Source organism: Phaseolus vulgaris, chromosome 7 (genome assembly GCF_051622355.1).
Source record: "Phaseolus vulgaris cultivar YP4 chromosome 7, ASM5162235v1, whole genome shotgun sequence".
NCBI lineage: Eukaryota > Viridiplantae > Streptophyta > Magnoliopsida > Fabales > Fabaceae > Phaseolus > Phaseolus vulgaris.
Window position 1 is genome coordinate 6,895,844 of NC_143504.1, and position 21,057 is coordinate 6,916,900.

Here is a 21,057-nt window from a genome sequence, read left to right on the forward strand (position 1 = left end):
TATCTCGATGGATCGAATTTAATGTGTACCATTACTTAAATGAAATTACCTGATTTGTCGCACATCTTCTTAATGTACCTTGTGCATTCATTCTATGCGATTAGACGGTCTCTGGGATAAAGTGGTTCGTCGGGCTCCCATCATTACATTACCATATAAATAATATTTAAAATTTATAATAATTACTTATAACATAATAACATAATTTCTATAGTTTATTTTTAAAATTGATGTTAAACATCACTATGAAACCTAGGGTAACACTCCAAAGATCAGCAATCATTTGTAATCACATGAAACAATCCATTAGATAGAAAAGGAAAATAAACAAACATCGAAATTAGACCAAACTCATACAAAAAATAATACAAAATAACTTCCTATAACCTAGAAAAAACTATACATCGGGATTTAACACCTATTATGGAAAAAATATAAGTAAAGACTTGTGACAAACTAGAATATCAAACAAACTCAAAGCTGGTTAAGCAAATCTATAGTGACAAACTTATCAACATAATGATTATCCTTCCTACAAACGCATGAGACTTTAAACTCAATCATTTTATAGAAAAACAAACATGTATTCTATCTATTACGTATAGTCCAAGAAATCAGATATAAATACATGTAAGAAAAAGCTAGACATATTAGGATAGAATTACTATCTAATCATAAACAACAATACCAAACTTGTTGAGTTTGTTTAATAACAATGACCATAAATTTAGCAAAAATTCTAATTGAACACCCATGAAAAAAAAAAGACTCACCAACAAACTCTCTCATATACTACCTCTAAAAATCTAGACAAAGGTAGCAAGAATATTAGTTTTAAAAATATATCATTGTTCATGGATTTTTTAAAGGATTTTTCAGAAGATTTGACATATTCATTTATAGTCTTAATAGTCATATAAATACTATTTTCTTTATACAAAAGTCATATTTAGGGAGACGATTTCGCATTCTTTAAATCATTTAAACCAATAAAATAATATATATAAGTCTAATCAATTTAAGTGGAAAACTTTTCAAATATTTAATAATGTGGATTAAATATTCAAGAAAACAATACATAATTTTTACAGTTATTAACTATTTTTAACTATATTATAACTTAGTGTAGGGTTCACCATTACAATTTACGAAGTATATTTCAAAGAATTTGTAAATTGCTTAATTTTCTACCACTATTATTTTATATTTTAATACATTTTTTATATTATTTTTTTCAAAGTTAATATAAAAAATATTAATATTTATTTAATTATTATACTACTTTTAGAATTTATTAGTATACTTTATATTTTTTATATAAATTAAAAAATAATTAACATTACAAATTCAAGTAACTAATATTTTATTACATGATACTATAAGAAATTACATATAATAAAATTGGTAAAAAATTTAATGTAATTATAAATAAAAATTAAATTTAAATAAATAATAATTAAATCTAAATAATAATAATCAGTTTAAATAATTTAAATAAGAAATAAAATTAATACATATACATATACAAAATTTTCTAAAAATATAAATATAAATACTAAGTTAATTAATATTTGAAATATCTAAAATTTACAATTATGCAATAATATATTTTTATTTTAAAAGACCATTTTTTATTAAAAACTTATAATCTGTCAAATTAGTTCATTAGCTTAAAACTTAAAATTCAAGAGTTTATTTATTATTACCTTGAAACATTCGCTTTATTTTTATGTTGATTTTAACTATTCTTTTGATGCAGTATAACAATTATTTTTGAAATCAATTTGGTATTAATTTCAAATTTGTAAAGAATAAATTTATATTACGTTTGGATAAATATTTTTTTTAAATGTTTTGAAATGTTTTTATGATGCATTATTTGAATAACAAATAAAAAATTTAATTAAAATAATTCTATTAAGTAAAATGAAATAATTTTAAATTTTATTTAAAAACCAAGAAGTGTGCTTGTGAATGGTGTATATTACTAAAATTTCATGTAGAATCACCTAATTTTTGTTAATTATTTTTTAACTGCAATTCTTATTTTGTAAACACAATATTTTTTCAGTCATACAAACTTTGGGAGAGAAAACAAATTAAATAAATTTCTTCATTATTTATAATTTTCTTATATAGAAATTAATTTATAAAAAAGGTTTCATAAAGTTTTTCTATTTTCTATTTACTCTTTTATTTTTACTGTCATAATTTTTTTTTATAAATAATAATATTAAAAAAATTAACCATAAAGAGTGACCTTTTCTTTTTTATCTTTATTCATGTATTTATTTATTTTAAATTAAGCATGGTTTATCTCTTACAATCAGTTTTTCTCTATTTTAAAATTTAAATACTTTACCAATGATTAAAGGAATATAGTATCGCAATATAAATCTTTATTCCCAAATATAAATTATAATTTATATACACAAACAAATAGGTGTCTATTTTAAAATCTAATTATATATATTTGTATATTTCAAATATTTATTTGTTAAACCCTAATTCTTAAGATTGTGTGAGCGCTGCATCCTTGTTTTGTGCACTCAGCTCCTCTCTCAACCTCTCAACCGCAGCAGCTACAACAATGGTGAAACACTACAGACCCCCGGTGAGTACTGCTTGCGCGTTTCGCTTTCGCTTTCTCTATTTGTTTATGCCTTCATCTAATGTATTCTTCTCCTTTTTAGCATAACTTTCTTAATTTGCTTCTCGTTTCGTAATTTGTTTCGTGGCTTGTGTTTTTTTTCTTTTTCGGTGATACCCATGATGTGATTGTTGTTTCGGTGTGAGAAAATTTGGAATCCGTAATACTTCAGTTGTAGCTATTCATTTACAGTAACAAATTTATGTAAAAAAGTTAACATTTTTCTTGTTTTTCTGGTTAAGGGCCTTTGTTTCGAGATGTAATATCAGGACTCGTATTTCGATGAATGAGTGGTAGTAGATAGTTGCTGTACAAAATAACTTTCATTCCCCGAAAAATATAATACATATACGTTTTTTCCTTAAGAATAAGAAGCAAGGAAAGCATGAACATTTTATATTCCCAGGAATCAACAATTCCTGAGAATATTTATCCAAAACTTGTATCAAAATCAAGAATGTAGCAGCGGTAAAAGCTTATTGTTGTTGTTTTGTCTTGCAGGGGAAGAAAAAGGAGGGAAATGCTGCTAAGTTTGTCATCAGGTCACAGGCACTCAAGCAGCTTCAAATCAGTCTACCCCTTTTCAGGTACTATACAGAAAGAAAAACATGCCCTTGTGTATATTAATTTAACTTGCTCTTGTTGGATGAACTTTGTCCTTCAATACTTTGGAGGAGAAGGATGCTGCCTTTCAGATGAAAATCACTTGTCTGGATCTTGTCTGGATAATTTATATCTTCTATCCTTACAGATCTGATATCATTGGAATTTGCATCTTTAGTAATTGTGAAACATTTTGGAAAAGAAGATTTGATAAAGACTTTGATTCTAATACTGGCTTTTATAAATTTTAGGAAACTATGTATTTTGAAAGGTGTAACCCCCCGAGAGCCTAAGAAGAAGTTCAAGGGAACTCATCAGACTTATTACCATGTGAAAGATATTGCCTTCCTTCATCATGAGCCTTTGGTTGAAATACATAGAGCTATAAGAGTGCATGAGAGAAAGATAAAGAAAGCTGAGGCAAAGAAAAACCTTGAACGTGCAAACAGGCTGCGGGAGAAAACGCCCAAACCCAAGATAGATAGGATTATACGGCAGAGGTTTGTTTGATTTTGTTAATTTTAATTTATATATGGTAACTGGTGATGAATTTCCTTCTTAATTAATTTTTTTTGTGAATTATAGGTACCCGAGGTTTGTGGATGCCCTTGGAGAATTGGATGATTGCCTTACAATGGTGCACCTTTTTGCAGCACTACCTGCATCGGAGAGTAAAAAAATTGATGTTGAGTGTGTCCATAAATGTCGAAGGTACGAACTTGGAATATTGAAAAGCAAAGGATTAATATATAATGAGGAAAGCAGCCTCTGTGGCTTTATTTTTCCTTTGAAAATAAGCAGTTAAAAGATACGAGGAATAGATTCTGCTAAATGTCTTCAGTGTGTTCTTGCATTTTATGCTTACAGGATTTTTATCTTCTGTGTTTATTCTCATTGCTTACTGGTTTGGCAGATTGGCACATGAATGGCAAGCATTCATATCTCGAACTCATAAGTTAAGAAAAACATTTGTATCTGTGAAAGGCATATACTACCAGGTACCAATTTTGGCAGTTATCAATGTTCATTAGTCTTAATTGTATGTTATGTATTGATGTTGTTATTTGTGCAGGCTGAGGTCGAGGGTCAGATGATAACATGGTTAACTCCTCATTCACTACAACAGGTTGTAACTGATGATGTTGACGTCGTTACCATGCTAAACTTTCTGCAATTATATGAGGTTAGTTACATATTCTTTTTTACATATTTCTTGTCATTCCAATTAACAGGATTAAAGGTCTGTATATTTTAATCATGTAATATTTAATTTAAATAAGTTTTGGTGTTGTGTCAGCATCATGCGCTAACCAAAACCAAATTTAGCTATCTGGACATGCTTCTCGTAAGCCTTTATAGTCATCCATATATTTGTTATACTGACTTTTATTAATTTCTTAATCTTCTATATCGACGCAGCCTCTTCTTAGTTTTGTCAATTTTCGCCTCTATCATTCTATAAATTTGAAGTACCCCCCAATACTTGATCCTCGGCTGGAAGCTCTGGCTGCAGGTACCATTTTTCTCAACTTAAATGGAATTATGGAAAATTTTAATTAGTTATTTATTGTATCTGGTAATCAAATTTCTCTTCAAATCATGCAGATCTATATGCTCTGTCAAGGTATGTCAGTGCCAATACTGGACCTTCTGTTGTGAATTCTGAAGCTTCTCAAGCTGAATCAGAACAGTTGGAGACCAAGCAAAAAGAGGCAGAGACTGGAAAGGAAAAATCTGAACTAAGACTTGCTCAACTTCAGCATCAACTTCCTTCTAATGAACCTGGTGCTCTAATGCACCTTGTTGAGGAAGTTACTGGTGAAGACGAGGAGGATCAAAATACAAAAGAATGTAAAAAGCTCTTTAAAAATGTGAAATTCTTCCTAAGCAGGGAGGTAAGACCTTGTGATGGATTTAGCACCACTATTTAAATGTACATTCGGTCAATAGCTGGGAATTTGTGCTCATAGTACTAAATAACATTTCAATTTTTTTTCCCAAAAAATAAATAAAATAAATAGTACCCAAGAGATAGAAATTAGTGATGGTAATAATTGGGAGCATGTCTTGAGCAGTTAAACTAAGCTAATAACATGTAACACATAATGTATTTTCACTTTAAGAACGTAAGAACTATTGATGTGTTTGGATTGGAGTTAGGATAAATCATGTTGAAATCATCACAAAAGCAACAATTTGTTGCTTCAGAAAATCACTGAGTTCTGTGTTACCATACATACACTATAGGACCTTAGAACTTTGTGCCAATGGTCAAGATTAAAAGTTGGAATAACATGATCATTTAAAAGAGGCTCTAATAACATCAAATATATCCATTATTCTCTTTTCTTGCAACAACCAAGTTTCTCACTCGAGTAATTCCACACAGACATGCATATATTCACTTTTCGTAAAACAGTTGGGGAATATTGCCTCATCAAATAGAAGTTTGTCTTAGAACTTAAATGGCTATTGTTTTTTATTAGATGACAGTATGATGGGTAAATCTTGTCTTAATTAGGACAGTAAGGTTGTTGGCTCAAACTGTCTCAATCTTTAAGATTGAAATTTTGTTCTCAAGTTCCTTGGTTTGGTTCTTACTAGTGGACTTTCAGTGGACGAAAGTTATATGTTTGTACCCATTTCAAACCCTTGCTAGAGCGTCTCCTCTCTCCTAAACTTACCAAGACAGAGATTCTCTTAAAGAATTCGCTTTATTTTTGCTGGAAACAAAGGAGCTATTTCTTAAATACTTTGACATTTGTTACGATTTATAATGTGAATTTGTGTGCTGTGTTGCTTCTTGGACAATTTATATAATATTTTTTCTTATTAATATTTTTTAGATTGATCTCATATGATCCATGTATATGCATATAGCACAATACTTCTTATTGGACTTTGGTTCTAGATTGCTTGATTTTTAACTTCCGGTTTGAGTGTTTGGAAGTGGTTGTGTAGTTTTGACGTTGCCTGCATTTTGTTTTGGTCTAATTATTCAGGTACCAAGGGAATCATTGCTTTTTGTTATTCCTGCTTTTGGGGGCATAGTTTCTTGGGAGGGAGAAGGTGCACCTTTTGGGGAATCCGATCAGAGCATCACTCATCAGGTTTGTGATTAAGCTGCCATCTTCTAGGCGTCCTTATGTTTTATATTTCTTGCCTTCCTATTTTTAGGTTTGCTAAGCTACTACTTTCATATGTTTAGATTGTTGACAGGGAAACACAAGGACATAGGTTCCTCTCAAGAGATTACGTTCAACCACAGTGGGTATATGACTGTGTGAATGCACAAATTATTTTGCCAACTGATAATTATTTGGTGGGAAGGTAATTTCTAATCCAGTTTTGTTTCTTATAAAGCTTTTGTTTGGTGGTGATGGTAGTAATTTACAAATACAACTTCTCTCTAACAATGTATACAACTTTAATATTATTACCCGTCAGAAAACGAGTTTCTGTGTCTTTATGCTTCAGTAATCGAAGTTGTGTTATCTCTGCATCTTTTTGTTTTTTGGTCCATAGTGGAACCCTTATTGGTTGTAGTAATGGTCTTGGTAGGAATGTGCTATTTTATCTGTCTCTGGAAATTAAGTTTTCTCTACAAGGGATCATGATATCTTTCTGCGGAACCATGTTTATCTATGTTGGCATTCCATCTATTATCTGTCTGATGAATTTGATCCTAATTAAAATATTTATTATCTAAATTTGAAGAAGATAGAAACCACATATGCGTCTTTCTAATGTGTAGTCACACTCCCAGTTTCTGCCATAAACCTTGTGGATTTTGCAATTTGTAGTGTTTTATTTTCTTTAAATAGATAGGTCCCAACATATTTACGAGTGAATAGTTACTTTGAAGTTTCAAAATTATTCTTCTGCTAGAAGAAATTATGGGCAGGATTGCATTTTAGCCTCTATTTAATAGGAGTATACTAAAAAATGAATTTACTAGCTTGTAAGAGTGTCTATATGCTAGCATTATGTTTATTATTTGAATTATATTTTGCTAAAGTAGATAATTAAAAAGTGTCAAAGATCTCATGTTTAGAGACTAGAGTTGTCCTTTGATGCATATTTTTCAGGATGATAATGCTCTGACTGATGTTCTTGTTGGGTGGGGGTCTACAAATCAGATTTGGGATCTTTTTAGTCAGAATCCTCATGATGAAAGCCTTGATTACCTTTAGTAGGAAGTTGGGCTCAGCTTAGCTATGTAGTGTTTTTCCCCTGATGTACCAAAAAAAAAGTGATAAAATTACTTTTAAGTTAGAAAACTGATCTATGTTAATTCTTATTTGATGTGATATTGGAACTTGGATGAATAACTTATTGTATACAATGAAAGAGTGATTTGTATTAAAATGATAGGGGTGTATTGTGTAGTTTAGTAAAATTAATTCTCATTTGATGTATGAGCGTTAATTAATTAATAATGAAGCCTCTATCTGCTGGGTTTATGTAAAGTATAAAATTAGTTTAAAACTTCATACACTTCTGCAGACACGTGTTAAATTTAAAGAAAAGTATATGTATGCTAAAGAAAGCCTATTTGATTTTCTTATCTTTCATGGCTAATGTGTTTCTTTTGGTAACAGGATCCCTCCACCACACTTGTCACCTTTTATTAATTATGACGAAGAAGGAGCATACATTCCAGATTATGCAAAGACAATTAAACACTTGCAAGCTGCTGCTAAAAAGGACGTCCTTCCACTTCCAGGTGTTGGGAATGAAGATCTGGAAGATCCTCAAAATCTTCTGGTTGAAGGTATTAAAGGCCGAGCGGAGGCTAATGATGCAGCTCAAAGAAAGCAAAAGGTATGGATGTTCTGAGAAGAAAAAGGTTGCATTGCATCGTAACGGTGATCCTTTTTTGTTTACTGACACTGAAGTATTTAAAATTTTGAATGAATGCAATGCAGATGATGATTCTGGAGCAGCAATACCACGATGATTTGAAAAAGGAACTTAAAGGCGTTACATACACTTCAGCAGATTCTAAAGAAACTTCTGGAGAGGTACAGACTGGAGAATCAGTTGTCCATGTTGAAGAAAATGCTGATGATGACATGGGTAAACTTATGATGTCACGTAAAAAGAGGAAGCTCTTGGAAGCCATGCATGTGAGTTTTGTTCTTTTTCCTCGTGCACAATATATTTTTGTTCTCTTTTCCAATTATAGTATCATTATTTTCTCTTAAGTAACGACCTAATTGCAAAGTGACAGATTGTGTTTAAATTTAATCTGTAGACTTGGAAGGTCTGTGTTTTGAATTCTGTTTTCTCACCCCTTTTTTGTTTCTGAAAAATGTCATTCAGATATCTAATAAACGCAAGCAAGCTCAGTCTGATCTCATTAAACAACGGAAAAAGAAAATAGATGAAGCTAAGAGTCAAAGGAGTTGAAGAGATGCTGCATTGACTTTATTATGTGTTATAGCTGCTGCTGGTTTAAAAGGGTAGCTCATTTTTGTTTGCAGTATTTTTAGTTGAACTCATTCTAGTCTCCTTTGTTTTTGTAACAGATATATCTGGTTTGAGCCTTAACATGGTTAACTAGGGTTAAGCCACCGGGACTATTTAATGTTGGGATAAGGTTTTGTTTAAATATTGAAATGGTGTCTTGTTGAATTTTTCGATGGGAGAACATGGAACTCAAATACCAAGAAACTGAAAACTTAATGTGTTAGGGTATAGTTTCTTTTACACAGGATAAGGGTAATTACAAACTTCGCAACTAAAATCCATTTAGTTTACTAAGTAATCTTTTTAATTTTTTAAAATTATTTATGAAGATCCAGACAAACTTCATGAAAATATGGAAGAAATGAGTTTCTACTTCTGTCAACTTTCGTTTTCTCTCCCATATGCATACACTTCTCCTGAAAATTGGTTTCCGTTCCAAATTCTATCCTTTTACTCTCACTGATAGATGCAATGTCCAATCTCCAATGTGACCACCGTTCCCCGATTTATGCATTATTAAAGGGATGTTATTTTAAACAATAACTTAAAAGCTAAACCTAAATCCTAAACTTAAATGTAATGAAATCGTATATATGCTAATTCCTTATAATGATTCTCCAATTGAATTCAAGCGATATGCTTGTTCTGTCACCCCTCTAATTCAATATGGACTAATTAATTTTGAAGAGAGTTTGTTGTGAAAACTCCTCCACTTTAACAACTGCATTCCATTTTTCACGCATCCCTCGTCATAATTTAAAGTGACGCAAAACTAGTTTTATCAGTCTCATGATAGACATGGTAACCTCTTTTGCTAGAGCACTAAATGTGTCTTCTTTCGTAGATCTTACCAACCTTATTTATAATTACATATATTCTTGGACTTTATAATTCTTTAGGTAAAAGCAAGATCCACCTAGTTTTTTTTCTTATATTATCGTTAATTTCTTGAATTAATTATTATTTTGGTCCTAGTTATTATATTAGAATTTATTATATTGCTCAACAAATTTGTTCCATGTTCCATGTTTATTTTGGTTTGATTGTGATAAAATTTCTCTATATTTATGTGAGAGGGATATTTTCCAACTTATTTGTTAGTAACCATATCCTAATTTTCCTAATTAATCTTGAACAACTGGGTAGATTAAAATTCTACTTATCTTATCACTACACAACCCCAAGTTTGAGTGAAGACTTGCTTAAATTAGGTTGGAGTCCTACTTATCATTAACCTCTATACGTAAATTGTGATATGCCATACGAATTGTAAAGGTATTGAAGGTACTGTTAGGAATGAATGAAGTTTTCTCATATTTGTGAAATACTAAGTCTCTATCTAGTGCCATTTTTTTTTGGGCGCGTACTTAAGGAGAGATAACAACAAAAATTAATCTCTGTAGGAGAGGAATAGTACAAGTTGATATTTGTTTGTGCACATTCCACTTTGACTCAATTAATCAATTAATCATATTCTTATTTCACCTTCATAAATTTTTATATTTATAAAAATATCCTTATATAATACTCTAGATTATGTAATCCTAAAGTTATTTTTCAAATTTGTAATTGACTTTTAGATTACATAATCCAAAAATCTTTTTTCGATGTATGATTAGTTTTTAGATTATATAATTTAAAAGTTTTTTTTAAATGTATGTCTATATTACATAATCCGGAAGCTACTATTAAATCTAAACTTCCAAATTATATAATTCAGAATATAATTTTGGATTATGTAATCCAAAATATGGAGGTGACACAAAAAGGAAAAAAAATATTTCTATGTTTTATATGGGGTAACATAAGGAGGGAGGTGCAGGAAGAAACAATGGGAAGAGTGATTTCAAGTCTGGTTGGGGACTACATAAGAGTGTGATATTGTTGGGAAGAGTGTTCTGATAATTTTTCTTTAGTGAATATGATAATTTGCGATTAAAAGCATTAGCAAATAATCCATCCAATACATTTACGCACCAATCAATCCATCACCCTTTTAACCGAAAGACGAAACAGCAGAAATATAAATCCAAATTTTAAATATATGAGTCTGTTTCAATTTGAAAATTTTGAACTTGAATGTCGTCATAATTGACTGGTGCTCAACCCTAATTCATTATCTCACATTTGCTTTGAGAAACTACAGTTTTTTTCTAACTATTCCTATTGATATCCATATGAAATAGGGATGAGAAATGTATGGATATTATACTAATCTGTAAATCTTTATTTGGAAGGAACGTGGAACTTACCCAATGTTTAAAATTTATGGTTGGTGTACTTCCAGAATAATATTTAAAACTTTATTGGCAAGATATGTGTATTTGGGCTCCACATAGTATTCAGCCGCTCAAGTTTGAGAAACGAAGTGTTCTGCAACAAGACGCCTAAGAATCTTCCCAGTGGCGGTCTTGGGCAAAGAATCAGTGATGAAGACCTTTTTAGGGACTTTGAAGGTTGCAAGGTTCTTCTTGCTAAAACTCTGCACCTCTGCCTCATCAATGTTTGATCCTTCTTTTGGGATGATCGCACAATTTATCTGTTAAAATGTTAGATGCAGTGAGTAGATTTCAGCACAAATTTTCAACAAACCTTGCAGATGTAGTAAGTTTCCAAAATTCTGAGCTACCTTAATTCACATGCTTGTACTATCCATTCCCTTGCTTTTTTTTTATTTGACGACTTTTTTAATTGAAAGAGGTATTTTGTTTTTGAAAAGAAATATAGGTAATATTAAGAATTACGATATAAGAAGTCGTAATTACAAATATATTTTTAATTTTAATTTTTTTACTCATACATACACATATATAATTAAAAGTAAATAAAATCGTGTTTAGTAATCTAGTCACTTTCAATCAATTAATAAAATAAAACTATAAAATAGTATATGTGATTTTTTTCTCCAAGCTTATATATATATTTTTATCTAAATAAAATTATTTTTACTTTAATTTAAAAAAAATATCTGATCGGATTTAGGGTTTAGACATGTCTATTCTCAGCGTGAAAGAGTCTCTCACTTCCCTTATTTTTCCAATTTTCACACAAATTTGAAGAAAATCACGACAAATTCAGCTCCTCCAAAATTGAATTTCGACTCTTTTTCATAAGTGGGAGTAGGCACATCGAGAATTGAACTATTTTTCACTATTTAAAAATGGATATACTTTTAGAAAAAATTTGATATACGAGACTTCCACAAGTTCTAAAAAAAAGTACTAAAAGTGTATATGAAAGTATTACTTTTCTATTGTGATGTCGTACTTCCCAGGACTTTCCAAAATGCTAATTTCTTTATATAAAATTTAGAAAATAATTTGTGACATTAAGATGCATTTGTTTGATATACTCTAGTAGTTGCAAACAAAAAGATGGCAAATGCAACGGTCACACGTGTGAAGATGTTTACGTAATGTTTGGCCTTTTCAGCCAATAAAAGTTAATTTTGCACTTTGAATAAAATATGAAACCTCAAAATTAGTATAGTTTGTTGATAAAACATGTGAATATTGAAGAATATTTGTGTGCGTATTTTTAGAGTGTAACACAAAGAGACAAGAAAAATGATGGCATGTGTTTTCTTGTACGCAAGAAGTTGTTGTGAACAAACCAACAAAGTTTTCCTGGATCGGGGTTTAAAGAAGATAAAAATCAGTACCATAGAAGTGTTCCACTTGGCTTTCAGACAGCAGTTATGCTACTGCATCATGTAACTTACATTCTATGGACATAATTTTGGGTGACACGAGAAGAAGAAGTAATGAATTACTTTAAATGAATAAAAGTTCCATAAATATAACATTGATAAGAAAATTTCCATCATTTTTTGTATCTTATAAATATTTATTTAAATCCATCTTTAGTAAGTACAATGGAACTGAATTTTGTTTTCTTCGTTGTATACAACATATGCTCATGAGTTCATGCCACCTTTCTTTGTTTGTAAGGTGTATTTTGTAGACCCAGCTAGATTAATTGTTATGAGTTTATAACCATTCTCTATAAGAAAGGTTTATTAAGACCAAACTTTGAAAAAGATAAAGGAATAAAGAGAACAATTCTTAAATGATTTTTTTCCATTAAAATTAGCAGTTAAGGGTATCAACTGATTTAGTTTAAAATGTGTCATAAACTCATTAACACAAAAGTACTTTTTACTAGACTGATTAAGAAATAAACTGGTTTTATAGAAGTTTTTTCTTAGTCTCTTTCAAAGAACACATACCTCTTCGCCGTATTTATCATCTGGAACTCCGAATGCAACTGCTTGGGCGATGTCTGGATGAGATAGAAGGACAGCATCCACCTCTATTGGTGATATTTTCTCCCCTTAAAAAAAAAATAATTTGCATGTTAAAAATGCATAAATAGGAGAACGCTACCCATATATTACTCATACTTGCATGCTCCAAAGTGCGGAATACGAACACTAACACTAACACTGATACGACCCGACACGTATATGTCCGACACGTATATGGATATATATAATATTTAAAATGTAGGAAACAGAGACATGGATTTATATATTATATAATTTTGAATTATATAAATTAAAAATAAATATTTATGTGCAAAAGTATATTTCAGATTCTTTTGGAAGAAGAAAGATATTTTTCATTACCGGATCAAAAGAATTTATTGCTTATTTTTATAATTATAATAAAAATTTATACAATAAATTTGATTTTTTAGAAAATTATTGTATTTATACCTTTTAAAATTGTGTTAGAACCGTGCTAGAATTTTAAAAATTCCAACAAATATTTTTTTGAATTGAACACTTGAACACGAATATGTTATTTAAGATAAGTGTCTGAAGCTCATAGCTTATGACTCAAATAACAATTTGCCATCCTTTTTACGTTCCAATACAAATTACACACAACAAATGCATTATTTCTTTAAAAAAAAAGGAAAAAAATATTATAACGATTTTTCTTATGGCCATGTATATTTGTTAATATGTGGCATGGAAAGTGAGCAGTTGATAAAATTAAAAATATTACCTCCACGGTTAATAAGCTCCTTGATGCGACCCACGAGGTGCAAATACCCATCCGAATCAAAAAACCCGATATCACCTGTGTGGAACCACCCATATTGAAAGGCAGAAAGATTCGCATCAGGGTTGTTTTTATACCCTTTGGTCACATTGGGTCCCCTGATACAAACCTCACCTTTCACATCATTCTTTAGAATCTCACCCTTCTCGTCTAATATTGCCATTTCCTGGCCCACGGGCTTTCCAACTGACCCGGCCCGATGAGGCCCATCTTCGGGTAACGGATTCGTCGACATCAAATGCGACGCTTCCGTCATAGCATAAGCCTCCAAAACCGGTGCCCCAAACGCCTCCTCCAACCGCTCCAATATAACCGGTGCAAGCGAGGCACTACAGCTCCGAATAAACCGGAGCTTCGGGTAAACCGGTTCCGGGGTTTTCAAATGACGCTCCAAAACGATTTGGTGCACCGTAGGAACTGCGGTGTACCACGTGGCGTTGTACGTCAACATGTCGCTCCAAAACGAGGAGGCGGAGAACCTCCCCGCCGCCGGGAGCGCCACGGATGCTCCGGCGGCGAGTGAACTCAGCAACGCGGCGAGTAACCCGTGGACGTGGAACAATGGGAGAACGATGACAGTCGAGTCAGACTCAGTGAGTCTGTACACGGACTTGATGTTCTCCACCGATGAGGCCAAGTTGTGCTGCGTCAACGGCACGCCCTTGGGACGGCTTGTGGTGCCGGAAGTATGGAGGAACAGTGCCACGTCGGACGCGTCGTTAACGAGTCCGGAAATCGAGTCGGTCGATGACTCGGTGTAACTCAGAGAGAGACTGAGCTCTTCGGCTTCGGCTTCGTCGAGCGAAGCTGTTGATACCGGAATGCTAAGCTTGGAAGCCGCAGCTTGAGCCGGCTCGTTCCCTTCTTTGGACGTTACTAACAGCTTTGACTCGGAGTCAGATAAATAAAACTCGAACTCTTCCGCTGTGTAAGCCGCGTTCAACGGCGCCGCCGTAGCTCGCGCCCGAATGATGGCAAGAAACGTTATTATAAACTGAAAACATTAAAAAAGGAATTAGAAACAATAAGAGTAAATAAATGTAAATGAAAGATCAAATAGTTTTTGTTTTCTTTGTGTTCGCAATGAAACAGTGAGGGAGGAGAGGACCTCGACGGTGTTGGGGAAGGTGAGTGCGACGACATCGCCGGGTTTGATGCCGGTGGATAGGAGGCGTGCGGCAGCGCGTTCGACAAGGTGGTGGAGGCGGGAGTGTGTGAGGTGGAATTTGCCTGAGACGGAGACGGCACGGTGGGAATGGAATATTTCGGCGACGCGGTGGAGCAATCCGGTGAGTGTTGTTGGAGCTGGCATTGTGGTGTGGTGTGGTTATGATGTGATAGATTCGCATTGGAAACCTGAGAGTATATATATATATATATAGGAGGAGGTGGCTGTTCCGTGAACGTGAAGAGTTCCCATACCATACTTTTGTAATTATTTTTAGAGCACGTAAGGATGCGAATTCTAATATAAAAGAATGTGTAAGTATATGTTTTTAAAAGAAATGATAAGTTTATGTAAGAATTAAAAAAAACTAGTGTACAAGTGTAATTTTTAAAAAAAATCTCGAAAGCTATTAGTGTAATTTATTCTATAAAATAATATAAAAGATATATTTGTATAATTCTTTTAGAAATAAATTTGTGATTTAAATTAATAATGTTTACTTTTATTGATTTTAAGTTATTACTTTTATATGGTAAAATACTCTATAAAAATTAATACAAATTCTGTACTGATTTGATTTAATTAAAGTATATACATATATATATATATATATATATATATATATATATATATCACTTATTTTAGATTATAACTAAAAGTATTCTAACACTGACCTATCTTTATAATTCTCACGTTTTGATATTTCCATCTTAAAATTTATTGTGGTTTCTTTGTCACATCTATCTTGTTCCATAGTTAAAAATAGACATATAACAAATAAATAAAAAAGGATTACGAAGAAATTTACTCAAGTGAGGAATAACATATGTTCAAGAAGTCAAATAAATCTCCAATTTTTTTTAAAAAAATAACTTCTCTTTTTGTTTTTCGTTTTCAATAATATTATTAGCCACTTGACTAAAAACCTATGTTTCATCCAGAAAAGTTCCTTTGGAGTAGTAACTATTACATCTTTCTATTTAATAATCTGATGTATGATATTGAAGGAAAATAAATACTTTAGTTATGTTTATTCTTTTGATTAGTAACGAGAGAATAATTATAAAGTGAGGTGCACAACAAAAAGAGATTATGTAGAGACTGTACCAAAACGGAACATCAATCCTTTTCGTTCTCCACAGTAACTATTAAAAGAAAAAGAAAGTAAAGAAGTAGGAGATATAAATTAATACGAATATTAGGACATTCCTTAAAAACGAATAATAGGACGTGGATTTGATAGGTTTTGGTTAGAAAGGAAGGGATTCTTTCCCACATGAGATTTCTTCCTGCACCTTTACAGGAGTGCTAAAATTTCCATTTTATCTTTACAAAAATAAATAAATAAACTCATAGCACCCCTTTTTCATCTTTCACTATATGTCAATGGTCAGGTAAGCTCTCTCATTCACCTCAACTCCATAACAAAAAATAATTTTCCAATTATCTCCATCTTCTCATTTTGAAAATCCTGAATAACCATATAAAAAGTATACACATCATGATAAGATGGGGCATCTATAGTGAATAAGAAGAGTGTTTGTTATTTTTGTCAACGTCTACGCAACAAGATTGAACGTCTAATTCGATAACGATGATCGTCTAGTAGAGAGATACCACTTGTTAGTCATCAAGCTTTTACGGTCTATTGTGAGAGATTTCAAGAAAAACCTACACTAAGAAAAAAAAATCCTAAACAAATTTCGATCCATAATGCATCATGTTAGACGCTATAATACATACAACTTTTTAAACCAGAATTAGTTTATGGATTGTATGATCCAACATAAAAAAAAAAAAACGTATTCCTAAATCTAGATAAGCTTTTTGAATTCTAGAATTTAAAATACACAATTTTATTTCGGGTTTAGAATCCAAATAAAATTTTGTACTTCAAATTGTATAATCTAAAATACATAAAATCCAAATTTTTATATTCTTAAAAAAAAACATGAATTCATAAAAGTATTTTGGAGTTTACATAATTATAATTATGGGCTGCTAGAAGAAATTATGGGGTGAGGAAGAATTTCCATAAAGGAATTTGGACATTGTTGGAAAGAGTATAAAAAAAAGGTAAAATACTTGGGAATGAAATAAATATGTGGACACAAAAGCAGGAACAAGGAAAGATAGAGGAAGTGGCTTATTTTTACCATTTAAATAGATTCCATACTTATTAAATTCCTTTTTAAACAAAGCCAAAAAAATACTAATAAATTCATTCTTCTACTGTCTTCGGTATAAGATCAAATCCTAACCTACATATTTATTTATACGTCTTCTTTTTTATTGTTTTGATTTGAATATCTTTTACGAATGATGAACACTATTGTGAAAGTATGAAAAATTGTATAAATTTGAAAGAGATAAAAATTATGAACGTGAATTGAAGTAAGATTAGGTCAACACTTAGTTTCTAGAGTAAGGTTGAGCCAACACTAATATAAGGAGTCTAGAAAATTGTCTAGTAAGAAAACAACTTGAGAGAGAACTTTGAGCAAGTAAAAGTGTATCAAATTAGACATTTAATTACACAAATTAAAGTTAAAAATCATGTGCATGAGACTCTTATTTATAGGTGAAAGTCTATCAAAACTTCTCCAATTAGAGTGTGACGTGTCACCACTTTATTGGTGCAAATCTCTTCATTGGGAGAGTGACAAGTGGCATGCCTTCATTGGAGTAAAATTTTCTCCATTGAAAAAATGACATGTGAAGTCTTATGCCTTTGCCAACATTTTTATTTGTACTCCTCATTTATCTTCTTAACGAAAAGTTGCGAGATCAAATAATTTTTATTAGTATATAAAAGATAAATCATTAGTTGGCTGAAAATAAAATAATAAACAAAAATAGTAAAAAATAAAGTAAAAGTTATCAGTATTTTGCGGAAGATCAGTTTAAAGAAAAGATAAATAAAAATATTTGGGATGCAATTTTACCATTTTAAAAAACTACATATTCTCTACTTTTTTTCATCAAATAAATAACTTTGTATTACTTTTATCATTTCAATCAAACGCATCATTCAACCGTCTAAACTCAATATCTTCTAAAAGTTGTTAAACAGGATTAATCAAAAAAAATTATATAGAAATTAGAAACTTTTAAAATATTTTTCGTCCTCGTAGTACAAAAATTCGTACACTTCTAAATTGTTTCGTGCTGTGAATACACAGTAACATTTTTAAACAAGTAATTATAAGAATACTAAAAGTTACACTACAGTCAACAATACGAAGGTTTAATTTAGTATTTGTCTGTAAAGCCCCAATACTCAACATGATTCCAATAGGATATGATAGATACAGATATTAAATATGATAAGTTTTTTAACTTATGAAATACAATACGTTTAAGACTTGTTAACAAAAAAGATATATAAATAAAAAAACATATACCCAAAAGTTAACTTTATTAATGTATAAATTATTTTGATTACTTAGGGCTTTCACTAATGGGCCTGAAACATATTGGGTGCAAGACTGCTTCTTTCTACATTTCCATAATTTCTTGTAACACCCATACTTCTTAAGATATCATTTATTTTATTGATGTTTTTCATTTTAGAATGAATGATCCAATTTTTTATTATTATAGAATCTATAAGGTATTTTTGTATTCTAAAATATTGCAAATTCTGTAATTTGGAATATATATATGTTTTAAAATTTAAATTCTGTCATCAAGGGTGTGAGTAGAAAAAAAATAAATACAAAGTCTAAAATTTTCAGAATATATATATATATATTTTTTAAATTAAATATTTTTTCCCTCACTGTGATTTGCCACGAGAATTTACGAAAGTGGAGGAGGATATGCAAGCATGAATATGTGACATTTTCAAAAGTCCTTTAAAAATTAAGAAATTTGAAAATTGCAAAAGCGCGTTTCCCCAACCACACAAGATCACATCCCTTTTCTATTTAATTCTGATTCAGAGATCGTTAAAGGGTAAAACTGATGCATAACTGCTTATAATTTATATGAATAATTTATAATATAGTGAAAGCTACACCTTATTAATACGGGATAGTTTAACACCATCACTTTTCTCTTACATTCGAAAAGTCCTACATTTTTAGGTGCAACTTCATTATTACAATCAAAACATAGTGTGACATTCTCAATTCATACACTACAACAGTAACCTGAGTTACTCTCAATTTCTTTGCATCTTCCAAGAAACTACACTTTTTAGTTTGGTGATGGGGCAACCGCAGAGAGTTCCACAGGGTTAATTGGAGGAGAAGCTGCTAACTCCACAGAGTGCACAGGTCCTGGTGCCACAATGCCAGAGCTTCTCAGTTCAGCCATTCCTCGACGAGCATTCACACCTTCTACCTCACACAACTTCGGAAGAAACACACCTACAACATAAATTTCCTCAACCTCATCAGACATTAGTTTTGTGACCATATATATCGTAACATAATTTTATTGTAATTTTCCACAGCATTATAAAACCTTATGAATAATGTTATATATTCATTTGTATACCTTCACCAGCTGCAAGATTGAAGTACAAGTCAACAACGTTGGGGCAAAAGTGGTAGCAGTGAGGGGAACAGAGTTTGTGTGTGAAGGTAGACTCAAGAAGAGAATCTGATGAGATTCCAAGGGAGTTTCTGTCCAATCCACAGGCCTTTATGCATTGGTCTGTTTCAATGTGATCCTTCAGATTCTCAGCTTCAATATCTGATGTCTTGCATGTGTATTCCTCCTCACCACTCCTCTTCACGCGCTTCTCAAGCACACACCGTTTCCCACCAGATGACACAGCAAACGAGCACGTCTCATGGCTCAGATTCTCACATTCTGTTCCTCCTGCATTTTTCCATCACATACTCTACAGTATCAAGTTTCTGCCCAATACTATGCATGTAGATAAAAACAATCACGTGGAAAGAAATATGAGAATTAAGGTATTCACTTACCAAGAGTGGCTTCAAGGGTGAGAGAAAATGCAAGGAAAAATACCATGAAAGTTCTGAAGCTGAAGTTAGAGGCCATTATGGGTTAAGGGAGAAGCGTGGCCAAAACTGTGTGGGAAATGAAGGTTGGAGGAATGTTATTATGAGGGTTGATGGGTAGTGCATTTTATAATGGGGTTTTGTGCCGGAATTATCGGATTTTTTAATAGGAATTGTGGGTTTTGACGGAAAGAAAGGAACCATCAAATGAAGACTACTTTAACTGTTTTCAAACTTTCAAACCACTGATGCATCTATATGCTTTCCATCGTTTTTGTTTCATTCTTGTTTTTTAGTTCAAAATACAATTAGAAACAGAAATTTTATAAGACTAAAACCTACCAAATACAGATATGAAGTAAAAAAAACGTAAGAGTTATATTCTATGTCTGAAATTTGAAAAGTAATTTGTTTCCAAGTGTTTAAAAACTCATTAAACTTCTTGCATATTGATGAATGATTCATTTTGAAGGAATGAAGTTTGAAGAAGAGTCAAAGAATAGCGCCATCAGTGGCGGAGCTTCCACAATTACCTTCTTCCACCATCATCTGTCACATCACATCTAACCTACAACTTCCTTCCAACTATTTCCTTCCAACTATCAACGCTATCACCATCAAAATTACAATTTTCTAGTAATTCGGTTCACACTCTTTTTTAACCTAATTTTTCTTTCAATATCACTTCTTCTATATTATCACTTAACTAAAAAATATATTACTAGCATGTTGATTCGGACATAGTATACTTGCTAAATAAATGAAAGTTTGATATACTATTTATTTTCTTCTGCTCCTTCTTTTATCATTTCACTTGTTTTAATTATATGTTTTTTTTTCCAGCAAAGAATTAATAAATTAAAGGAACACTTTAGGGGTGTCCCAACCCTTATACAAAACCCACTAAAAATGGGCTATAAAAAGAAAGAAGAAAAAACAAACAAAAGAGAACTTGCCCTCTTACAGCAACTTATAAAAAACCTGACAGCAAGCTAACAAAACTATGCAACCCCACAACCTTAGAATCATACAACAACATAAAAAACACACCCCTAAAACCACTATTACAATCTGACATTACAATGCAACATAAAAAGGAACTTCGCCTACTGCACAAAG

At 31.5% G+C, this 21,057-nt stretch overlaps 3 protein-coding genes across 3 annotated transcripts; 1 reads left to right on the forward strand and 2 right to left on the reverse strand.

Annotated features, from left to right (window-relative positions):
* Positions 1–2,475: 2,475 nt before the first annotated feature.
* Positions 2,476–8,890, forward strand: LOC137827464 (pescadillo-like protein). The gene is made up of 13 exons (XM_068633617.1): positions 2,476–2,614; positions 3,152–3,237; positions 3,505–3,753; positions 3,839–3,964; positions 4,167–4,251; positions 4,326–4,436; positions 4,673–4,766; positions 4,859–5,148; positions 6,256–6,363; positions 6,462–6,583; positions 7,855–8,077; positions 8,182–8,382; positions 8,579–8,890. Exons 1-13 carry the CDS (start codon positions 2,591–2,593, stop codon positions 8,663–8,665), a joined length of 1,806 nt encoding a protein of 601 aa, XP_068489718.1. The 5' UTR covers positions 2,476–2,590; the 3' UTR covers positions 8,666–8,890.
* Positions 8,891–10,745: 1,855 nt separating this feature from the next.
* AAE3 (AMP-dependent synthetase and ligase family protein) lies at positions 10,746–15,199 on the reverse strand. The gene is made up of 4 exons (XM_068633619.2): positions 14,903–15,199; positions 13,738–14,788; positions 12,954–13,057; positions 10,746–11,264 (listed from the first exon to the last, which is right to left on the reverse strand). Exons 1-4 carry the CDS (start codon positions 15,104–15,106, stop codon positions 11,076–11,078), a joined length of 1,548 nt encoding a protein of 515 aa, XP_068489720.1. The 5' UTR covers positions 15,107–15,199; the 3' UTR covers positions 10,746–11,075.
* Positions 15,200–18,912: 3,713 nt separating this feature from the next.
* Positions 18,913–20,059, reverse strand: LOC137828903 (PAR1 protein). Its single transcript, XM_068635650.2, has 3 exons — positions 19,903–20,059; positions 19,466–19,792; positions 18,913–19,335 (listed from the first exon to the last, which is right to left on the reverse strand). The coding sequence occupies exons 1-3, from the start codon at positions 19,976–19,978 to the stop codon at positions 19,163–19,165; spliced, it is 576 nt and encodes a 191-aa protein (XP_068491751.1). The 5' UTR covers positions 19,979–20,059; the 3' UTR covers positions 18,913–19,162.
* Between the last annotated feature and the right edge of the window lie 998 nt (positions 20,060–21,057).

Coding starts and splice junctions, on each gene's coding strand:
- AAE3 (XM_068633619.2), bottom strand. CDS start 15,106: ATGCCAGCTCCAACAACACTCACCGGATTGCTCCACCGCGTCGCCGAA. Junction 14,789..14,902: donor CCTTCCCCAACACCGTCGAG/GTCCTCTCCTCC, acceptor TAATGTTTTCAG/TTTATAATAACGTTTCTTGC. Junction 13,058..13,737: donor GGAGCTTATTAACCGTGGAG/GTAATATTTTTA, acceptor TTTTTTTTTAAG/GGGAGAAAATATCACCAATA.
- LOC137827464 (XM_068633617.1), top strand. CDS start 2,591: ATGGTGAAACACTACAGACCCCCG. Junction 3,238..3,504: donor ATCAGTCTACCCCTTTTCAG/GTACTATACAGA, acceptor TATAAATTTTAG/GAAACTATGTATTTTGAAAG. Junction 6,364..6,461: donor ATCAGAGCATCACTCATCAG/GTTTGTGATTAA, acceptor TCATATGTTTAG/ATTGTTGACAGGGAAACACA.
- LOC137828903 (XM_068635650.2), bottom strand. CDS start 19,978: ATGGCCTCTAACTTCAGCTTCAGAACTTTCATGGTATTTTTCCTTGCA. Junction 19,793..19,902: donor CACCCTTGAAGCCACTCTTG/GTAAGTGAATAC, acceptor GGAAAAATGCAG/GAGGAACAGAATGTGAGAAT. Junction 19,336..19,465: donor CAATCTTGCAGCTGGTGAAG/GTATACAAATGA, acceptor TTTATGTTGTAG/GTGTGTTTCTTCCGAAGTTG.